Raw genomic sequence first — 22,213 nt, 5'->3', positions numbered from 1 at the left:
GTAATCATCCCCACTGTGTTGCCACGCTATGGTTTTTTTTTTTAGGATTCCAAATTAATTTTTAATACATATAAAAAATATGGATAAAAATAAAAAATAAATACATATATAAATATTTTATATGTATAGATTATATAAAATCTTGGTAGGTAAGGGTAACATAAGTATAATAAATTATAGAATATAAGAAAGAGTAAAGGAAGAGAAACTATTTTTTTAAAATAAATTATTTAATTCTACACCAATTAAAATAAATATTCAAAAGTAAAAGGATTTAAATTATGGAGGAAAAAGTATATTTCTTTAGTCAAAATCCTTATTTTTTATTTATTTTTTTTCCTCTTTTTCATAACAAAATGGATTAAAAAGATATAAAGTATCAACACAACAATCAAAAACGCACAAATTACTGCTTTTTCTATCCAAAACAACGCAAATAAAGGATCAATACTGCAATAAAAACATATTATATATTAAAAAAAATCTTAGTTCTTTTAAATTTCATTCCTCAAACAAATGCTTCAATCTCCTTGAGTTATAAAAAATAAAAAAGAAAATCATCAAAAAAATATAAAAAAAATAAAGAATTCTTCCAACCATATTTCAATCACAAAATATATTAATCCTAGTGCCTATTAGTTTGTCTTGTAGTACAGTAAAGAGTTCAATAGTGATTTTTTCTCATCAACCAGTTGAAAAAAGAAAGCAAATTGAGGATCATAAAGATATTTTAAATCCACTTCGATTTTTTTTTTATGGTGATTTTATAACATTTTGGGGTTAGAGATGGAGTGATTTAGGTTTCTACAATGTTCTAGGAGTGCTCTCCAGTCAAAACATGTTTAAAAAATAAAGCTTTAATAATCTAAAAATTTAGCCTGATTTTCATTAAAATAAAAAGTGGCTGAATAATTATTGTTGAAAATGACGCATTATCTAATGCATTTTTTTAATATTGAATAAATGTCTACTATATTTTTTTAATGTTAAATAAATGACATGTACGCTACTCAATATATATATATATATAAACAAAATAAAAGTGTAAATCGTGTGAGCCTAATCTAGGCCCACGCATGATTGGTCCAAGCTCGGCCTTTTAAGCTTGGAAAACCTGTTTTTTAAAATTTAAATTAAATATTTATTTAAATTAATAAATATAATGTTATTAAAAAAAATCATTCTATTATGTATATTTTATAAATGATATTAGTTTATATTTGCAATAACTTTTTTAATAACTATATATGATCATGTTAAGCAATAAATTGTAAGAACAAATACGACAGAATATTCAATGATTTTTTTTTACATCATTTTGGTGAATTAATTAATCTTTGATTTTTGTTTTAATATGGTCATATAAAAATCATAAAGACATTATTTTTCAATTTTTTAATTTGAAATTTGCTTTTCAGATTAATACTAGTTATTTAACCTATGTTTTGTTATAAATCGGATATTTGTTATTCCAGTAAAAAAAAACTAAACATTTAGGCTTTTTTTATATGTTTTTTTCATAAAAAATATTAAGCATAAATTAGAAAGTTTGTACATATATCTAATTAAATTAAACTAGAACCTTCTATATCAACAAATAAAAAAAATCATTAACGATATATATATATACACACATTAAAGTCAAGAGGTAGATGTAAATCAAAATATTTGAAATCAAAACATGATTTATTTACCCAATTGTGTTTAATGACTGTTTAATAAAATTATTATTTTTATTTAATCAAATTATAATAGAAATAAATACACATATAAAATTAACCAAATAAAATCAAAAGGAAAAAAAAAGCTCTTGCAAGGTTATATTTATTAAAAAAATCTCAAATTAAAATTCAACTATATAAAAATATTGTAGATGAATAAGAAAAATCTATTCAAAAATTAAATATATAAAAAATACTTAAAAAACAAAAACTATTTAAAAAAAATACTAAATAGAAGAATAAAGAAAGAAAATCAGATAGATGAGTATTAATTTAAATATAAATTAAAAAATGTTAAAAAAATCAGGCATTTGTCCAACTTAGAAACGCCTGCGTGCAAGCCCACTTCCTTTAAAAAGATATAATTGAGGTGGATCATGGATGGTATACTGCGTGCCTCAACTTCAACTTTTTTTTAAAAAAAAAAATCAACTATAGCGTGGTTTGACTTAACTCAAATTTTAGCCATCTCAGTAGGTGAAAAATTAGTGCTAAACTTTTTTAATGAAAAAAACTGATTTTTCAATCAAACTATTATAGAAATTTTGATAGATGGTTCATAACATTAAAAAAATCTAAAAAGTTATACTAAAACTTGAAATTAACTCGAAATAAAAAAGATTTCAAACTCAAATCTTTTTTAAACACTCTAAAAAATACGCATGAATTAAAATCATCTTAATAAATAAAATTAGTTAACATAAAAATTAATTATTTTCGTGACAGGAAGCAGTATCAACTAGTTTTTCTCTGTACTAAGAAAACCCACATTCTAACAATAAAGATGTAGGTTTATCAATAAAAAAATAATTTCAAACTAATTAAAAAAGCCAATGTCTTAGAGTAAATGCTCTGTCGATGTTTCTAATCATTTGGGCTTACTGAAATTTCGGGCATAGCCTACCTTAGCACTTCAAATTCATGATGGCTCCCATCCATTAAGCATTAGCTTACTTGAAAGAAGTGGTTGTTTCTCCCTACGAGTGTTGTTTTGGTACAAATTAAGGTTCGCTGATGCTTTCATCTTAGTTAATTTGCACCTCTAATCTCGTTGGCCTAGCAATTTTCTGGACACGCCCAGGCTTAACTCATAAGATAAGGGTAATCAAAATAAGACCACTTCTAAGCAACGTTTCATCTTAGGTTTTTTTTTTTTTTTTTTTTTTTTTTTTTTGATTATCGTGGGTGTCCGGGCCAGCTTACGCGCACCTCGACTAATCCCACGGGCCCTGAAGTTAACGACCATGTAAGCCTCCAGTGGCCATCATATGAGCAGTCATAGAGTTTGAACCTGAGACCTAAGAGGGAGCAAACCCCTTAGTTACAAGCTCTTACCACTAGACCACCACCTAGATGGTTTTCATCTTAGGTTTTTATTACCATACTTTGAAGAGTTTATGTTTTTGTTTTTTTTTTACTTCAATAGTTTAACTTGATAAATAAAATATAAAACATTAAACAACATTAAAACCAAATGAAATAAAAATCCCACTTCTCATAGGATCATAGAATCCACAACTCATCAATAATTAGAAAACATTTACCTTAGAGCTCAAGATTTATCAGGCTTCTCAAGCTAAAACCATGCTTTTTTATAAAAATGCCACTAAATTCATATTTATAACAGATTGCTCAACAATTCTTAACCTTTTCAAGCAAATAAAAATATCAAACTCAAGAGCATAACTTACACAGATTTCCCCACAGTTCCTCACAGTTTCAACCCAACAAAAACAACAAATTCTATAGCATTGGTTAAAGGAATTTCTAGCAACAATTAATTATTCATATTTTCAGCAATAATTCTTCATCGTCTTCTACCACAATTTTTCACCACAAATCCTGCAAACACACTGCCCAAAATTAACAACAACCCAAAACTGATTCGTGGTTATCATTTCAGTTTAAGCTATCCGAAACCTTTAGGCTAGTTGTTGTCATCAATTTATTAGAAATTTTTATGACGAATTTGCTTCTTGTTCACAAGCCCCTCCCAGTTACCCTTACTCCAGCTTAATTTGGGCAGATAAAGACAATGTTGAAAAGCATACCTCTGCTGCAAGAAGAGGTTTCACAAGCTCACTTTCAGATGATACTGCAATTGAAGCACAATTATGAAGCTGCTCAAGTGTCATAGAAAGAATAACATACAAAAGTACCAAAATCCAGAAACTGTAGTAGTAAACTCAGAGGCACACCTTTTGTGGGTTTCCAATCAGAAATGCACCTTTTTCCATGGACGCATGTAAGAACCCGCATTTATAAATTCAAAACCTTTTACCAAATTACCGGAGCATATTTCAAATTCTAAAACATCTTGACCGATCATTCTTATAGTAACTTTGATGTTAAGTGGCCCAATATCGACAGCATTTCTGAAGTGAAAGCAAAAAGGCAGACGCGGTTCAAACGCTGTTTAATAATAATAAAAAATTTATTTATTTATTTTAAATGTTTTTGAATTATTTTAATATATTAATATTAAAAATAAATTTTAAAAAATAAAAAATTTATTTTCAAGCAAAAAAAGAAAAGAAAAAAACAGAAAAGAAGCAACTATACTGAACGCTACTTGCCACAGTGTTCAAGTATGAGGTTTGACTTTTCCTCAGATCACGAAGACTATTACAAAAGTCTTTTGTCTATGCTCATTGTAAAAGGTACATCGGACATGTCTGTGCTGCCATGATATTCGGAGACATTATCTTAAAACAGCATTATAGAACGTGTCGCTTTTTCTTTTTCTTTGTACCTCTCAAACAACTATTACAGTATTAGGCGAACTTCGACTTTAGCAGCTTTACCCTCGCCCACCCGAAAAGAAGAAGAAGAAAGGTTACAGTTTTTCATTTCTGAATGCTTAATTCACTTGTAAGAAAATGGACAAACAAGTGAATCAGCAGAGAAAAAAAGAGACGAATTCTGCATATTATTTAAAGATTCAAAATTTGAATTGGTTATTCTGATCTAGAAATTGTCTGCCGTAAACCAAGATTATTGCCTGTTTACCTTGTTTGAATCATAATGGGATTATATTCTAAAAACAGGATAAAAAAGAGAAGGAATTAAAGGGAGAGTAAACAAATGAAAACAGAACTCAAGAAACAGAGTTTGTCTCTGCACCCATATAAGGAACTCAAAAAGAATTTGGCTAATCTATCCTTCTTCTCAATACAAATTACTTGTCCTTGCATCTAATATTACAAAAAGAATAATGATCATAAAGAAAACGAACAGTTCAAGAAGGATAAGGTCTAGACCCATGCTCAATTATAGGCGTCGTCCGAGTAACAGTTGCTGTAGGAGCCCTGACATGTCCAACCATCGATACTTGAAGAGCTTCCTCTTCGTAAGCTCTTCTCTCCATTTCCTCCATTCTTGCTTTCTTCTTTACCTGAACAAACATTGCCACAAAAAGCATCCCCAATAAAAACACACCCAATGCAGTCCCAACTGAGCTCCCAACCACCACTTTCCACAAGCTGATCTTCCTTTTTATCATCTGCATTGATGGTGGTGGCGCTGGCGGTGACTTAATCACCAAACCATAATGCCCATGCCTTTTAGCTACACAAACAAAAAGTGATTCTGGGACTTTAATTATCACCCTACCATCATTTTCAAAACTAGCACACAATGGCCTAACTCCCGATACATTGGCAGTAGTTGATGCATTGCTGAAGTCTACAGTAATTGGTTTTTCTCCAGCATGAATTCCGATCTCAAAAGAGTCGCTAACGTTCACATCACTACCAAAATTGTAAGCTAAAAGGCCTAAAATAGGTGACACAAGTTGATATCCTGATAAATCATAGTTGGCATAATATATAGGGGACCAGTTAAGATCCAAGTTTTGTCTAATTACCACGAGTCTCTCAGCACATGGCTGCAAGGTTACACCAATACCCAGATGGAATTCCTTAACTTGAGCGCCGTATCTTCTTAGACTGCCACATCGAAACCTCACCGCATCGACTTTGATGCCGGAGAAATTTGCTGGCAAGTGTACAGTGTGTACCATACCTGTCTTGAAGCGTACGCCACTGGACTTAAGTGTGTAGTCTCTGATGAGTAGATCAAGTAAACGAGCAGATTTGATCCCTTGAGCTTCAACTCTCACTGAATTTAATGAAAGAAGAATTATCAAAGTGAGAGAGAAGGGAGAACCCATCTCAGAATTATGAGATAGGTTTAGATGGAGCTGTAAAGCAATGCAGTGTGGTGATTATATTTGCTGATACATAAAAAGAATTAGAGCTCAATTTCTGGATCAGCTACTTTCTCTACCTGTGGATGTAACAGAAGTGAAGTTGCAAAGAGGAAATAGGAAGATTTATGGTGAAATGAACTTTTGGAAGAATATTAAAGAACAAGCAAAAAGGAAAAGAGAGTTCTTTTTATTTCACTTTTTTTTCCTTTGTATATAGTAGAGAATTGTAAAGAATAAAAGTTAGGTGGTTTTGATGCAAAAGAGGGTTCATGCCAAGGTGGCGATTTCCACAGCATAATATCAGTAACAAGGAGAAATGTCCCTGCTACTGAATTGTGATTGCTATATGTATATATCAAACCATGCCTGAAGATTTCTTCTACTTTTTACGTTACTGCAGGATACGAGAACGGTCAAACTGTAAAGCAATGCAGTTTGGCCCATAACTTTCTTTTCTTTTCTTTTTCTCCCTGTTGATTCCCCTGCCAAACCTTCCTCTCTTTTTTTCAAACCAGCTTTTCAATTTGATTTGTTTATTTTATGTGATATAATTTATAAAATTAGAATGATTTTTTAATTTTATTATTTTTTGTTTTTTATCTATCAAATTTGACTTTTTTTATTTTGATTGTTATATTTTTTATCGTTTTCTTGATTTTTTTATTTTTTTTATTTCTTTCCCCTATTCTTTTATTTCATTTAATATTGATATCAAAATTGATCCTAATTATTTTAATTGCGACTTTTTATTAATTTTTTTCTTGGGATATTTTATTTTTTAATTTCATTCCTCTTTGTTTTATTTCATTTAATTTTATACCAGATTTGTTCTTTATTTTTTTTTTTTGTTATTTGTGTTTTTTATTCAATTTTTTTTTATGATAGAGAATTTTACTTCGTTATTTTTTTGGGTTTGCTTTTACGGGGTAATCTGGTCTCATGATCCGAATTACAAGTTTTGTATAATTTCTGTAAGGTTTTCTCAATCTTATATATCAGATCATAGGTTAGTTGAATTGACCGAGTTGATTCAATTTTATATACCAATACCGGAAGAAGTAGAAGTATCCCTTGTTGGTACGTAATGTAGGCTCTAAATGGTCAAATACAGCTTAAAGGAAATGTATGTTTTTTTCCCCCAACCCATGCATGCATTTTGCCATTTTGGTGTCAAATTACCTCGAATCAGCAAATATTTTGTTTGTCTGTCTTAGAAGGTAAACTTTTGAGGAGGTAAAGTGGGTTAAGTGTCAGGTCTCAGAGGGCAGGGGAGAAATTGATTCGGAGCGTGGACTGATGATGACGCCGGGTGCCAAAAGGAAAAGAAAAAAAAGGGGAAGGCGTGTTCCGGGGAAAGAAAGGAGGGCGGAGTCCCTCTTCAAGGCGAGGCTCCATGCTCTTATGGTGTTGATGACATGTCTCCCACTTCAACAACTCTGTGGGTCTCATGGTAGCTTGGCTAGTCATGACATTCCAGTTTTTTTTCCTGCAGGTTCAAAAGTCAAATGGTGGACGTCCCATGAATGTATATAAACAATTTATCATTTAAAAAAAAATGATTTTGCACACCTTAAACTTTATGCTTATCTAATACGCCATACAATCATTTAATTTTTATTTACTACAATTCTTACAAATTTAAATTTATAAGTATGTAATATGATAACTCATTACAAATATGTTATTAATATAAATATAACACTAGCATGCATGCTAAGTATATATCCAAACTTATAATTGATATTAATTTAAAGTCCCACCATATATACTAATAAATTAAAATATATATGTTTAAATTAAACTAAAAAGAGTATTTACTTATTGAAATATATGAGAATTTTGTTATTGTCAAAGATGAATCATTTGTTATTAAAACTTTATTACTTTTCACTTGTGCAACTGAGATATTTGCAATATGCCTCCCAAGATTCCAACAACGTCATCGTAGTTCAAATGCACTTCTAAACAAAATCTTTGAGCTAAAGATTATGCAACTCAAATATCTCTTAATGAGAAGAGTATAAAATTTAGATCTGGAAGGAAAATTAAAACATAAAAGGATTAGAAAAACACTAAAAATGAGGCAAGGAAAAATGTGTAAAATCTAAAAATTTAAAGTTATTTTTTTTTATAGTGAATTTTGAAAGTTAAGTGGTTAAATAATTAATTCTTATTGTATTAGCTTTTAATTAGCCATCATAAATTAATAATTAAATCTAAAAAAACAAGTATTTTTTTAATAAAAAGACTAAAAAAATTTTAAGATTAATTTCACCTTTACTAATAATTTATTTAATTAAAATAAATTTTCAACACAGAGTCCAAGATATGTTATGGACCTAGCTATTATTACAAAAGGTCCAAGTTATAGTGCTACTGCAAAAAAATATTTACCGAGCAGATGTAGACATTTAGGTAAAGGTTAAGTAATTTCAAGTACTTTTAACGCGTTAAATATTTGTATGTATTATGAAGCATATACTCCATTATGTCTATAGCTTATTTTTCACTCGTAATTGAGTCTTTTACAATTGGAGGAGATTAACGTAGGGCATGTGGCTGAAGTGTTTGTGGACCGACTTGATAGGCAGAAGCCTAAAAACACAACCTGGAAGGAAAAACACACATTATTGCTTTATCAAGCCTTAATTATTTTTTTTCCAGCTTATGGTTAACTAGGGAAGACTATTTAAACTATAATTTTGATATTGAATAATTATCTGCAAATTATTGTTTTTTTTCCAAATAATATCATAATTTTATTTTATATATATATATATATATATATATATATATATTCTATGCCACATAAAAAAATATATCAACGAAATTATCTAAAACCGACCACCAAAACTTGAATCGAGTTAAGGACTATCGAAAAAGATTAGTTTTATTAGAGACATTTTAAACCAATCCCAATTCAATATGAAATTATATATATATATATATATATATATATATATATATATATATATATATATATATAAAGAAAATAAAAAAAATCTAAAGAGAGGGGCTTAGGCTTAGCAGAAATTAATTGGCCCATAAACAAAAAGGGGGTCACCGAAGACGATAGACCTAGGTGAGAGCCCATAATAAAGTTTCAAAACTGAAGTCTTCGTCCTTACCTCTTCAAACTTCTAAGTGAGGAAAAAAGAGAGCAGAGAGAGTGAATGGAGAAGAAGAGCAGCAGAGACAGAGACGGCGAGATGGGTGGTGGCGCAGCCCATGCCAGAACCCTTCCTCCTCCCAGTCGGGCCCATCCTCCACCTCCTCCTCCTCGTCCCCGCATCGAACCTATCGATCGTGAAAAGGTCTACCTTAGCCTATATAGTACTGTTTGTTCTCTCTTTCAATAGTGTATATTTTTGAAGTCGTGGACTGATATTTGTGCTTTTTATTTGTTGAAAATGCAGACTTGTCCTTTATTACTTCGAGTTTTCACTAAGGTACCTGCAATTTTTTTTTAATAGAGATTTCGACTTCGATTTTTAGTGTTCTATAATGCTAAGAAAGGTGTTTTTTTTTCTTTTCATTTTTCTCTGCTCAAAGTAATTTAAAGCTACAATTGCATGCATAATGTGTTTTCTGAAATGGGTAAATAACCGAAAGTGCCTTTGTTTTTTTTAATTCTAGGGTTTAGTTGTTTAGCATCTGGTTATGCCTTATTTTGAAATTAAGGCATTTGATTTAGGGTTTAGTTGAGAATTGGAGTGATGCAGTCTGTGTAGGTACTAGGGTAGAGAAGCTGTGGATTCTAGTGAAATTCCAGGAATTGATTTAAATGTAGTGAAAATTCCCTTAGGAAAGCTACCAAACTCATTGGAATTGGTTCGTGAGATATATTTCATGAATTTTAAAAGAATTTGGATATTAGATATTGGTGATGGTAACTTTCCCTTCCAAAAGAAGGCTCTAAAAGAACTGGAGGCAGGTAGCCAGTTCAAAGAACATTATTTCTTTGAACCAACAATGTATATAGCTTTGGGTGATTATATTATAGTGCAAAGGAATTTGCTTTGCTATTACCTTTAGCGTGAATTAAGGTTTAGTTAAGGGGTTTTCCCTCGTTTTCTTTTTCTTCCCCTTCTCCTTTATCAAGCTCTTCAAGGATCATTCTGCCATTCAATTTAGAGTTAGCGTGAGCAATCTCACCTTTGGATTCATAAGAAATAGCTTGGAATCGGATCAGAGATCAGTAATAACACAGCCAATTTTTTGAATTGTGATTTATTAATGAATAGATACCACGAACTTGTTGTTGAAATAATCAAATATTATCTGACCTCGTGAATAAGCATCAAGCTTGAATGGAATCACTTACTAAATTGATGAATTCACTTTGTATCTGATTTTCATTCTAATTTTCTGCAGATTGGAAGTCATCACAAGCCAGAAGATTTTGCTGTGAGAGGCAAGGAACCAAAAGATGAGGTTCAAATTTATACATGGAAAGATGCAACGCTTCGCGAGTTAACTGATCTTGTATGTTGGTTCTTATCCTTCCTGTTTAGCCCCTTTTTAAAATAAGATGGATAAAGAAAAAGAAAAAACAAAGACCTTCCCATCAATGGTTGAGAGAGCAATTTTTCTGTGTAGTTAATTCTAGTTTTTCTTTATCAGGTCAAAGAGGTTGCTCCAGAGGCAAGGAGAAGAAATGCAAAGCTGTCATTTGCTTTTGTTTATCCTGATAAACATGGCCGTTTTGTGTTGAGAGTGGTATGTGCTTCTTTGTTAACTGATGTTTCTATTTCCCCAAATCCCCTATTCTTTTCCTAGTTCTGAACTATCTTATGCCATGTTTTAAGTTCTGGGCATACAGCCCCACTCATTACTTCAAACAAATCGCATACTACAAAAGTTACTTTAAACACACATGTATAAAGAAATTTCCCAATTGTTTATAGAAAGTTGTCTACCTCAATGCGTTTCACTTTATTTTTTTTAGGTGGGGATGACACATTCAAGTGGGAGACGACCAGATGATCTCAAGGCATTGGCCGAACTCAATTTCCAGGTAAAACTAAAATGTCCTAGTTTGCAGAATCATCCAAAAGCGTAATATTGGGTTTCTCATTGTTTTTGTTCCCATACTGTAGATCGGAGATTACTTGGATGTAGCAATCATGTGAGGTGGAACAATTTTTATAAATGGAGTACCAATGCTATTGTGTAACTGATTTTCGAAAGGCTAGCATTTGTTAGAGTTTCAAGGTAGATTGATGCTATTGTACCAGAACAGGTGTCCATATACTTCATTTTGCTTGTGTTTGGAATATGAATGCCCAAGGGATGTTACAATGAACTTCTGTAAGAATGCTAGTATTGCAATATTATCACATTATGGTTTGTCTATACTAGCCTTCCCACAAGTTGTACCAAATTTTTTTAAAACATAAAAAAATTGTTTGGTTTTTTTTTTGGCATGGTTATGATCCAGTAAATTAAATTTGAAAACTCATATGAGCCTTTGTATTTTTTGAAACTATTTGTTATTTAATAACATAATAAAAAAACAAAAATGCAAAATTAATGATATTTTATAAATTGTAAGGATTGTTTCTTAAAAAAATGCTATTATAGTCTTAAAAACAAATTTAAAATAAACATTCGAACAAAGTCTTCATATTTTTGTATATAATTGAAGAAGAAACAGATTTTTTGTATATGATTGAAGAAAAAATATTAATAAATGTGATAAAATTATATAAAAAATGTATTAAAACTCTTAAACAACATAAATAAATTTTGTGTGTAATTAAATATTAAGTTTTTTTTTTCATATTAGGCATATAATAATTACAAAAACTAAATTAAAATTCCTATAAAAACCCATAGTATTTTACGAGAAACATGACAAAACTAAAAAATAATTTTTATAGTGTATTTAAATTTAAATCCAAATAAAAAAAAAAACCAAGCATCGATTAAATGTTAGTGATATAGATCAATTTGCTAATACCAAGGACATATTACACATTCTAAATGAACTTATCCACAAACACCAAGGATCCATTACTTCCAAATGAATTCATCATAACATCCAAAGCGAAGGATTTAAAAAAAACATTGAATTGATTGATTGTGCTAGTTTTCAGCCAAGATTAAACTTGGAGATATTTTGGAGCATTAAGAGGACACCTTAATGCATTTAATCCATATGTAAGAGGGATATATTCCATTCTTTTTTCCGCTATGAAGTTTCAACAACAAGACTACTAATTTTGTATTAGTTTCAACTAACTTTGTTACGTGATATTTCTATATATTTTATGGATTCCTAATTAGTTTTAAATTTCTTATTATATGTTGAAACATTAATTATTTATTTTAATTATTAATTATTAATTATTAATTATTTTATTTTATTTGTTAGGTGAGGAGAAAAATATAGTAAAGAAATCCAAGCTAACTTAGAAAATATATGTGGTGATAAAAAGAAGTATTAAATGCAGCATTATTTTCCTTCAAAAATAAAAACAAATACAAGGTTGAGATTAACAAAATATGAAGATAAATTTAGATCAGAAATCGAAAAGAAAAAACAAATAGAAAAAGAAAATAAAAACATAATGTTGAAGTATAAAATAAATAAATAAAATTCCATGCACCTGGGTTTTTATTTATTTATTTTTGAGTAGTTATAAACTTTTTTTTATTAGCAAATTCTATGGTAACATAATATTCTCAAACACTCTCATAAATAAAACAAAAAGAAAAGAAAATTAAAAAGTGAGCCAATAAACATAAATTTTACCATAAAAGTCGAATCTGCAGTGCAAGCCTAGAAATATTCACCTATCTCCTTGGCCACATGAACTTGATTATCATTTACGCCAATATATTTTAAACAAGCCATCTTACTAATATAATTTCTTAAGAGTATAATATTAAATTACAACGAATATTTGTCTTAGAGGAGTTCAAACCGGTGATCTCTCATCAGAGCAACACGCAAAGAGTTGTTATTTAATGATTAAAAAAATATATTAACCATTTTCACTGAACAGTGAAACTGACCCAAGCCAGTTTTATGTTTTAGGGATTCTTCAAGTGTATGGATTCTCATGGTAAATGATAAAGAAATACTTGAAGTTGCGCTTGACGTTCCGGCACTGTTATGCTTACAAACTGGTGGCACCAAGGAAATCGATGAACTTGTGAAAACATTAGATTTTTCATAGTTCTAGTATTGGGTGTTAGCTGTGCCGGAAAAAAAACCCAGCCAAGCAGCAACTGTGGTGTTCCTTTTGCCAATGATAACAGGCTAACAGAAAGAGAATAATTCATTATTCCAGCACACACTCAGCGGATTATAGAGCTCATAACATACAAACTGCTCTCAGCTTCTAATTAACAAGCCTGTGATAGGTCGATGTATATATAAAACATGTACATACTTGCATATACAATATTAGCACAATCACTAGGATACAATCCAGTGTACACAGCATTTGAAAATCTCTCCTCCACGGTTGTTCGCCAAATGTCTGCGTAAGGCAAACTCTTCGCTGCCAAACTTACAAGTTAGTAGCAGTTGTACTGTATATCCCTTAAATGGACAGTTCCTGCATTCGATAGCCATGAATATTACCATGATGCACAGCATATTGTCTCTTCAAGGATGAAGATTGAAACAACGTTTTGAGTCCTAGCTATTTATATCAAGTATCAAGCATGAGACACTTTAGAGTTTAAGCAGACTGGAGGGTAGACCGGTAGACGGTATTTACCTCTAATCAAGCTTCGCTTCCTTCTGGCAGTGTAATCAAGCGTGTTTTCGAATCGTACACCAATTCAGTTGAGCAACTGAAGCAAAATATTGCAGCAACGTCACTAATCAAAGTCACAAGGTCCATTGAGCAATGTGGTCAGCAAATAACATGGAACTTACTTTGAGCATTTAAGGGTGTTGGAGGTTCCACCACTTGAAATAGACAATATGGTTCCAAAGAAGGAGCCGTTCTCCGTGCCACAGTTGGGACAGGGGCCCTATAAACATGGCATTCATCATCAGTAATATTGCAATGTGCAGCTTGTTGACACTATGTGGCTGTTGCTTATTAGAGTCTTAGGAAAAGAGATATTAGCGCAAATTTTACCTTCAAGATCAAAAAGTCTTTCACAATCGCATTTGTTAGTGTCAGAGCTAACCAAACAATGAGGGGCACTGCAGCAAACCAGGTGAAAAGGAAACTGAAAGGCTCTGGGAGCTGCAGCGCATCAATTAACAAAATCATAGAAATGTCAAAGATCAATTGAAGCTCCAAGTAATGATTTTATTTTATTTTTTAAACTTTTTGACAGGCCATTTGTAAGTGCAAAAGTATCTCTCTAATATGAAAGAAAGACGCCCAGTCTCGCCGGTGATCAGTGCTCTAATCATAAAGTCTTGAGAGGAAATTGTGATTTACCTCCAAAAGATAAGTGATTTCAAAACCAGTGATATCATCCAAGAAGAAAAACCTGTCAAGACAACCCAAGGAAAATTACATCCCACCAGTTGCTAGAAAAATAGATCAAAATCTTCAAGTAAAACTTTTGCCAAGATTTGGAAGGAGCCTCCTTAATTTACACACAATAAACAATAAGAAGGAAGGGAAGGCTTAATTAATTATTCACTGTATTTTTTTTTATCAGATTCTACCCAAGAGCTTTAGTTCTTTCAAGAGACAAAGAATATTTGTTACTTACAAGCCTAGTGCAACAACAGTTGCCGGGACGTTCAGCAGGAACATCTTCAAATAGTCAACAGACAGGTCACTATAAACCTGTGGGAAGAAAGTTGGCAGCACATGTTAGGTTAATTCCTGCTTGTCGTTAGGAACACATGCAGAGATTACTTGTCCAGAATACAAAGTAATGCGCATGCATTTCCCAGAATTAGGAGCAGAAGAAGTAACGAAATATTTATAGACAAACGCACCTTTCTACTACGAAGACTGCATCTTGGACCTTCAACAACTATTTCGCTGCCTTCTGTCTGTATGAAAATTATGACAAACATTTTATAATTAGAACTAGCAGCATAATCTCAATTCAAGCGGCAAACATTTTATAGTTGGAAAGATGTAGTAAATTGATCTGAAATGACTGAAGTATAGAGGATGATGAATGATAACTGAATTCTTTCAAACTTTTTGTTTGCATTCTGTCAAGCACAGGTATGGTTGAAATTTAACATTGGTGTGGTGATAGTTGTGGAAAAGTACGCAGAGACATGAAAATAGCCAAGTGAAATTAATAACCTTTAATTTGATCTTCAGTTTATCAAACTCTTCATCACTCAAGATTGGATTCCCTGATACATAAGCAAGAGAGGCTTCAAGAAACTTCTGTTCATCAGAACCTGTGATGCATTATAGAAATACAGCAAAAGCCATTAATTAAAAGGAAATAGGTGTTAAAAACTTTTCCAATTCAGAAGGACTAGTTCCATAAACAAATAGGGCTGCTGGGACTTGATTATGAAAAGCCCATACTTAGCATAACCACGCTGCTTCCTTGCCACATTAGTTCCTCCTTGAGATTATCAAATTCTTCATTTGACATTATAGCTTTCCCCTCATAATAAAATGCCTACAAAGGGCACCGAAGTAAACTTCATCACACCTGTTCTTTGTACAGTCATTATGCATTTGAGAGAGAAGAACACAGAGGAAAGAAAGGAAAATACTGATTCTCCCTACTTGTAGCGCTTGCAGAAAATCTTGCTCCATTTCACCCAACGACTTCTTGCCTTTCTTGTCTATGCTACAATATTGCAGGATCTTACCATCATCCATGTCATCTTCTTGGACTTGATCTGAAAAAGAATGCTGGGAGTCAGCAAATGCTCCTTTGCCGCCTTCTTTTTTATTTTATATTGTTGAATTTCATTTATAATCAAGGCACCAAATCAGAAGAAATGTCATAAAACTATGTAAACACAAAAAAAATGGTTGATCGATTAATCTCTAATAGAACAAGCAAACAAATCACTGTGATAAAACAAAACTTATATAATTGACAAAATTTAAAAGCAACATGCATGGTTCAGAGAGAGGATGACACAGACCAGTTTGCTGGTCAGCAGTGGCCTTGGTAGGAAGAAAAAGCATTCTTCCGCGAAGAGAAAACTGTTTTCCATTGAGTTGAACCCTGGTAGAGCAAGAAGGAGATGATAAGGACGGCAATGATGAAGATGAAGAGATGATTGGTCTTTGAATAGGAGCAGTGAAGACTCGGGGAGATGTCAAATTGAAGGCTAATTTGCTAGCCATTGAAACAGAAGGGAAAAAAGAACAGTATGGTTACTCTGTGGTGTGGTTTCTGGTGAGAGTTTGTATCGTGGATTTTGGTTAACGGAGGTGTCGTTTTTGTGATATTAGAATTGGAAAAGGATAAGGCGAAGGATAAATGTGTGGAGGGAAATGTAACGGCTTTTTCAAAAGATCAAATACTGTGTTTTTGTTTAGCCAATGCGGCTTACAAAATCTGCCATGTCATTGTTTCGGACCGACTGCCATGTCATTGTTTCGGACCGACGTGTGCATGGGTGGTATGATTACGTGCTCTTATACGTGTCGTCACGTGGAGTAATGGGCTCGTTTGTGGGATTTGTTTTTGCACATGGGGCATTGATGGTGGTCATGATCTAGGCTTGGTTGTAAAGGCTACGGTTGCATACTTTTGGTTTGGGCTGGGTTGAGTGCTTTCGGCTCTAGCTTTGTTTCAACTTCAGCCCAAATATTTAGCCCATTTTAGTCTTATAATCAAAGCCATGAGTTTGATAGGGTAACCCAAGTTATTTTTTTGATTTACTTTCTATGAGGTTATCTCGGTCTCATGATCTAGATCATGAGTTTGAGAGGTTAACTCGAGCTATTTTTTAATTGAATTTTTTTTTTAATTTTATCATTCAACATTGAGTTAATTATGAATTGTACTTCATAATTTATTTTAATTTTATTTTTATGGAGTTATATTCGTCTCATGTCTCATGTTGTGAATTTTATAGGTTAACTCCAACTAACTTGGATGATTTTTTTATAAATTTTTAATTGATTTTTTTAATTTTATCTTTTAATATTGAGTTGATTGAAAATTAGGTTTTATAGTTTGTTTTTATTTACTTTATATGAGGTTATTATGATCTCATGATTCAGGTTGTGAATTTGACATATTAACCTAAATTGATCCGGATTGATCCAATATATTTTTATCTTAATATTTAAAAAGAATGTCATTTTGAATTTTTTTAGTCAAACAATGTTTTTACCGGTTATTCATTTTTTTTTGGATCCATCAAGTCAACCAAGTTATATTGGGTCAACCCTCATATGGTTTAATTTGTTTTTTCTACTAAAAAAACATTAACAACACTTAATTTTTTTTTTATATTAGAAGAAATTGATCTGACACTGTTGATATATTCATGTAGAAAAATCTCACTAATTTTAGTTTATATTGCAATTGTAATATAATTAGTAACCCTAATGCTATGGGTAAAATCGAATTTTGCTAAAAGTGAAACATAGATTTCCTGTTATTAATTTGGTAATAAAGGGCTTAGCGTATATTTTTTTAAAAAAGGGGATTTTTTTTCGAATTATTTTGTGCGTCAATAAGACTCTGAATAATTTTAAAGGCTAATATGAATAACTCTCATATTAGCTTAGTATATTCAATAAATTCATTTAGTATTAACTTATTGACTTATATCTAAAAAGCCAAGAACATGAACGTACCTTCTTGATCGACCACTATACCTATCATAAGGTTAGTTGTCAGAACATACATGTCATAGTATATCCATTTATGTATATGCAATGTGCTTTTTCGTTCACGTAAATAATGCATAAATTTTAGATGAAAGTTATAAAAAAGCATCAAACATGAAATCATGGAATATATTGAACATAAATTAATTACCACATAAAGTCCATAGAATTAAAATATATATTTCTTTTGAAAGTAAAAAAAAAATCATATTTCCATCATATTTCTAATTTCAGCAAGCCATATAAGTTAAATTAAACGAGATATATACCACTAATAAAAATTAAATGTGACATATAAAAAAAATAATTAAATTAAATGTGAATTAACTACAATTATAGTATAACTTCGCAAGTAAGAAACGATGGATCAATAAAACAAAAATACCTTGGTAGAGTAGTTTTCAAGATTTCAAACAATAAAAACTGTTAAGAGGAAAGATAAGATGATATATATATATATATATATATATATATATATATATATATATATATATATATATATATACATATTCATCTTGCCAAACAAGTGAAGATTCTCAAACTCAAGAATCTTACATATTTATGCTAAAATATTGTTTGTCCAAAAGAAAAGAAATTAAATCATGACCAACATATATAGAGTATTAGATAATGTTTAGTATGTTAGACAATATTAATAGATCGGACTAGACATGATAGGAGTGGACAAATAACTATTGTGTTCTATGTTTGATGTTCTTTAGATTGGACTGGATAATTTGTTTTATTTTATGTTTGGTAAACATTAGAAGAGAGTCAAGCTTTAAAATTATGATAATAACTATTTTTATCCTTATGCTAACCCGGGTTAATGATCAACTCGACCTGTGATCCGAGCCTGGCCCCAAGTTGACTCTCAAGTTGAGTTTTGAGTTTTAAAACTATGATAATAATTATTTTATTCTTATGTTGACCTAAATCAATGATCAACCCGATCCGTGACTCGGCTCTGGCCTCGAGTCGACCCCCTGATCGGATTTTTAAACAATAATAATAACCATTTTTATTCATACGTTAACCAGGATCAATACTCAACTTGACACGTGACCCGGGTCGACTCCTAGTCGAGTTTAAAAATTATGATAATAATTATTTTTATTTTTAGATTGATTCGGATAAACTAAATTAACTATTATACATAGAATTGAACAAACTTGTCATACTTGTTTTAATGGAATAAAAATTTTTACACTAGAATAATTTTATACAAAACAAAATTTAATTTTTATAATACTAAAAGATGCAACCAAACAACTTAACAAGTAAATTATTATATACAGATCATCATTCCTAGCTAACTCTACCTTATTGAAGTACGTACCAGCGCGTGTTGTTGATAGAGTTAGTTAGGACACGATCGAGTTCCCTTCTCCACTCGTGCTAGAACCCTCCAGTCCAGTCAACCAATCCTGCATATGCTAATTAATAAGCCTGCCTTCGCTGTGGTAATGAATCTGGTGTGATCTCTCATCACGTGATTATCCACCGGCCCCAAACTAATTAATGTCTTCATTAATATCCAAATAATCCAAGCTTTTGGAGCTTTACAACTCGCATAAAGAAATATAAAGTTTCCAAAGAGAAATTAACCACTTGCTGGACTTGCTGCATGCTTGGTCGGCAATTAATAATTAATTAATTGTGACATTAATCCATCCTATTAATTAGAAAATCGAAGGGGGTAATACTGGCCAATCTCGGGTTCCACAAGTGCCACAATAACACAGTGCGATGTGTATCTGTTGACTTAGTTTTTGATCGACAAGAAAATATGTGTTCGGATTTTGCATGTAATGAACGTGTTGCCTTAAGACCATGCTGGCAGTACAGTGCTCGGCTGCTCGCCCTCGTTTGAGAGTCTCTCACGCACCCAAGGAAAAGCAAGAAAGTCTAGAGAACTTTCAAGATATCAAATTACACCTTTTATTAATCTTTGCTTTGAAATGTAGAATTCTAATTCAAATATAACATTACTCAAAGCAAAAGAATAAACATAAAAATAACTTGTAAAATCTCCAAAAATATATAGATATATGCCGATCGAAACAATATAAATTTACAGGACGTGGATTTAATTCCTTTTTATTAGTAATAAATGTCTAATTTGTCTTCTTTTTTGGGTTATTTTAATTTTTTAGGCTCTGATTTCTACGTTCTATGGCTTCAATTTTTTTTAAAAAAACCTTTTTTGTATAAGCTATTTTCTTTTGGTAAAGTTCTTATATTTTTTATGTTTTGAAAATTAAATTATTTTTGGTGGTCAAAGGGACACTTTTAATTAAAAAAAAAATGAGCCATATGAGAAAAATTATTGATATATGAGCTCTTATGGAAGTGAAAAAATCTTAAAGGGTATGTGGAGGAATACGCCCACTATATAAAGTAGATGGATATATTATCTCAAAAACTAAATAATTTGAAATTAACCAAAAAAAAAACAAAAAACAACCACAAAGAACTTCTTTAGTAGAATATATACCATAAAACTTGAGAGTTAATTTCTCAAGATTTTTTTCTAATCCTACATAGTTCAATTTTCACTCAGTAACATCATCATATTTTCCATTTTCAATTAAATAATTAAATAAAATCAAGATTCAAATGAGTCTAACTCAACTCTCAATTTTTCAATCGATAACCCTCTCTATCACGCACATGTTCTTTTTTCTCTGAGATTATGTCATGAAAGAGCACTATCTATATGATCAATGGTGTTTGAATATTTGTAAGAACTCAAAATTCTTACTGACGTTGAACTTAATCATCTCATCCTCAAGGTATCATTTCAACTAACATGAGATTTCAAGTTTTTTTTTTAGAATTATTATTCAGGATTTGCTAACAGATCTTAATAGACAATTTGATATAATGTTTATATGTAATACATTGATGAGGATGTGTAGGAGACGCATCGACAACGGTAATTTATGATGTTGAATTTTTTTAATTATATTTATTTATAACTTAATTAACCTTGTTCTTGTATAATCAAAGAACTGTGGTAAATAGTATTTGACGAAAAGAAATCCTTTAATTATTATACTTGTTTTACTGAATACAATTCTTTATTTTTTTAAAAAAATTTCAATATTTTGTTAATTCTCTTTTATATGATATTTCAGGAATAGTATTCAAATTTATTCACATTTTCCTCTATCATTGTCAATAAAAAAATAGATGAAGATGGGGAATTGGAACTACTAGTTAAATGATCCGTGCGATGCCACGGGTTAATTTTTTTACATAAAAAATATTTAAAAAAATTAAAATCTAAAATTATTAGGTTTTTTTGCAAATGTATATTCAAGAGTTTTAGGTTTGACTGCAATACTTGACCCAAAAGTAATATTTATAATAACATTAAACTTGAAAGACCCAAGTTTAAGTGGGCCGGCTGCAATACCAAACCCAATAGTCTTGGATATGAGTCTGGCTGTAAGGTTGTGTTATAAAAGTGTGATACTTAAATAGATTAATTAAAAAGAAAAAAATAAAGAAAAAAAAAACCAACATTAAGAAAAAAAACTAATGAAGAAAAAGAAAAAAAACTGAATTAACTGGGTTAACTCGTCAAATCTGAGATCCGTGTCATGAAAGTCTGATAACTAAATAGAAAAAAAATCAATATCAACAAACTAAATAAAAAAAATTTAATTAAAAAGAAAAAAAAACATTAACCTTTTCACCGTGGACTGGACTGTGCAGTTCACAGTGAAAGGCATAAAAAGAAAAAAAAACTAAAGGCATCAACCTTTTCACCGTGGACTGCATACAATATTAAAAGATGAAATCGGAAGAACAAAACTAATGAGTAAAAAGAAAAACAATCTGAATCAACTGGGTCAACCCGTCAAACCATGTTAACCCGTCAAACCTGGGATCCGTGTCATGAAAGTCTAATAATTATACAGAAAAAATTTAATATTAAGAAACTAAATTAAAAGAATAATTACAAAAGAAGAAAAAACGACAAAAAAAAACTAAAGGCATCAGTTTTTTCACTGTGGACTGCACTATGCAATCCACAGTAAAAGGCTTAAAAAAGAAAAGAAAAGAAAAACAAAATAAAGACATACGCCACGGGTTATTTTTTTTCTTGCATAAAAAATATCAAAAAGAGCTAAGATCTAATAGTGTTATGTCTTTCTGCAAAGATATACCCAAGAGCCTTTGGTCTAGCTGCAACACATGATCCAAGAGTAATATTTATAATAATATTAAACTTACATGATTCAAGTTTAAGTGAGTCTGGTTGCAACACCGGACCCAAGAGCCTTGGATGTGGGTCTAACTGCAAGGTCGTGTCATAAAAGTGTGATAATTAAATAGGTTAATTAAAAAGAAAAAAAACAAAGAAAAAAAATCAACGGGAAGAAAAAAACTAATGAAGAAAAAGAAAAAGAATCTGAATTAACTGAGTTAACTCTTCAAACCAGGTTAACCTCTCAAACCTTAGATTCACGTCATGAAAGTTTAAAAACTAAATAGAAAAAAAAAATTGA

At 31.0% G+C, this 22,213-nt stretch overlaps 3 protein-coding genes across 3 annotated transcripts; 1 reads left to right on the top strand and 2 right to left on the bottom strand.

The window, feature by feature from the left end:
- Positions 1-4,818: 4,818 nt before the first annotated feature.
- LOC133701413 (uncharacterized) lies at positions 4,819-6,227 on the bottom strand. The gene has a single exon (XM_062125321.1). The coding sequence runs from the start codon at positions 5,890-5,892 to the stop codon at positions 4,960-4,962; it is 933 nt and encodes a 310-aa protein (XP_061981305.1). The 5' UTR covers positions 5,893-6,227; the 3' UTR covers positions 4,819-4,959.
- Positions 6,228-9,046: 2,819 nt separating this feature from the next.
- On the top strand, positions 9,047-11,286 carry LOC133701083 (histone deacetylase complex subunit SAP18-like). Its single transcript, XM_062124868.1, has 6 exons — positions 9,047-9,245; positions 9,348-9,380; positions 10,306-10,416; positions 10,555-10,650; positions 10,880-10,948; positions 11,031-11,286. Exons 1-6 carry the CDS (start codon positions 9,105-9,107, stop codon positions 11,061-11,063), a joined length of 483 nt encoding a protein of 160 aa, XP_061980852.1. The 5' UTR covers positions 9,047-9,104; the 3' UTR covers positions 11,064-11,286.
- Positions 11,287-13,199: 1,913 nt separating this feature from the next.
- Positions 13,200-16,288, bottom strand: LOC133700840 (PGR5-like protein 1A, chloroplastic). The gene is made up of 11 exons (XM_062124533.1): positions 15,989-16,288; positions 15,621-15,736; positions 15,414-15,510; positions 15,180-15,280; positions 14,858-14,914; positions 14,626-14,702; positions 14,346-14,397; positions 14,034-14,144; positions 13,826-13,923; positions 13,665-13,740; positions 13,200-13,499 (listed from the first exon to the last, which is right to left on the bottom strand). Exons 1-10 carry the CDS (start codon positions 16,191-16,193, stop codon positions 13,671-13,673), a joined length of 984 nt encoding a protein of 327 aa, XP_061980517.1. The 5' UTR covers positions 16,194-16,288; the 3' UTR covers positions 13,200-13,499; positions 13,665-13,670.
- Positions 16,289-22,213: the final 5,925 nt, after the last annotated feature.

This window comes from Populus nigra, chromosome 8 (assembly GCF_951802175.1).
Source record: "Populus nigra chromosome 8, ddPopNigr1.1, whole genome shotgun sequence".
NCBI lineage: Eukaryota > Viridiplantae > Streptophyta > Magnoliopsida > Malpighiales > Salicaceae > Populus > Populus nigra.
This window is presented reverse-complemented; position numbering and strand designations above follow the sequence as displayed.

Bases quoted from the DNA above. Each gene is read 5' to 3' on its own strand.
- LOC133701413 (XM_062125321.1), bottom strand. From the start codon at position 5,892: ATGGGTTCTCCCTTCTCTCTCACTTTGATAATTCTTCTTTCATTAAAT.
- LOC133701083 (XM_062124868.1), top strand. From the start codon at position 9,105: ATGGAGAAGAAGAGCAGCAGAGACAGAGACGGCGAGATGGGTGGTGGC. The intron at 10,417-10,554 runs GTATGTTGGTTC...TTTCTTTATCAG, and splicing joins TTCGCGAGTTAACTGATCTT to GTCAAAGAGGTTGCTCCAGA. The intron at 10,949-11,030 runs GTAAAACTAAAA...CCCATACTGTAG, and splicing joins TGGCCGAACTCAATTTCCAG to ATCGGAGATTACTTGGATGT.
- LOC133700840 (XM_062124533.1), bottom strand. From the start codon at position 16,193: ATGGCTAGCAAATTAGCCTTCAATTTGACATCTCCCCGAGTCTTCACT. The intron at 15,511-15,620 runs GTAGGGAGAATC...TGCCCTTTGTAG, and splicing joins ATTTTCTGCAAGCGCTACAA to GCATTTTATTATGAGGGGAA. The intron at 14,915-15,179 runs GTTATTAATTTC...ATTTTCATACAG, and splicing joins AACTGAAGATCAAATTAAAG to ACAGAAGGCAGCGAAATAGT.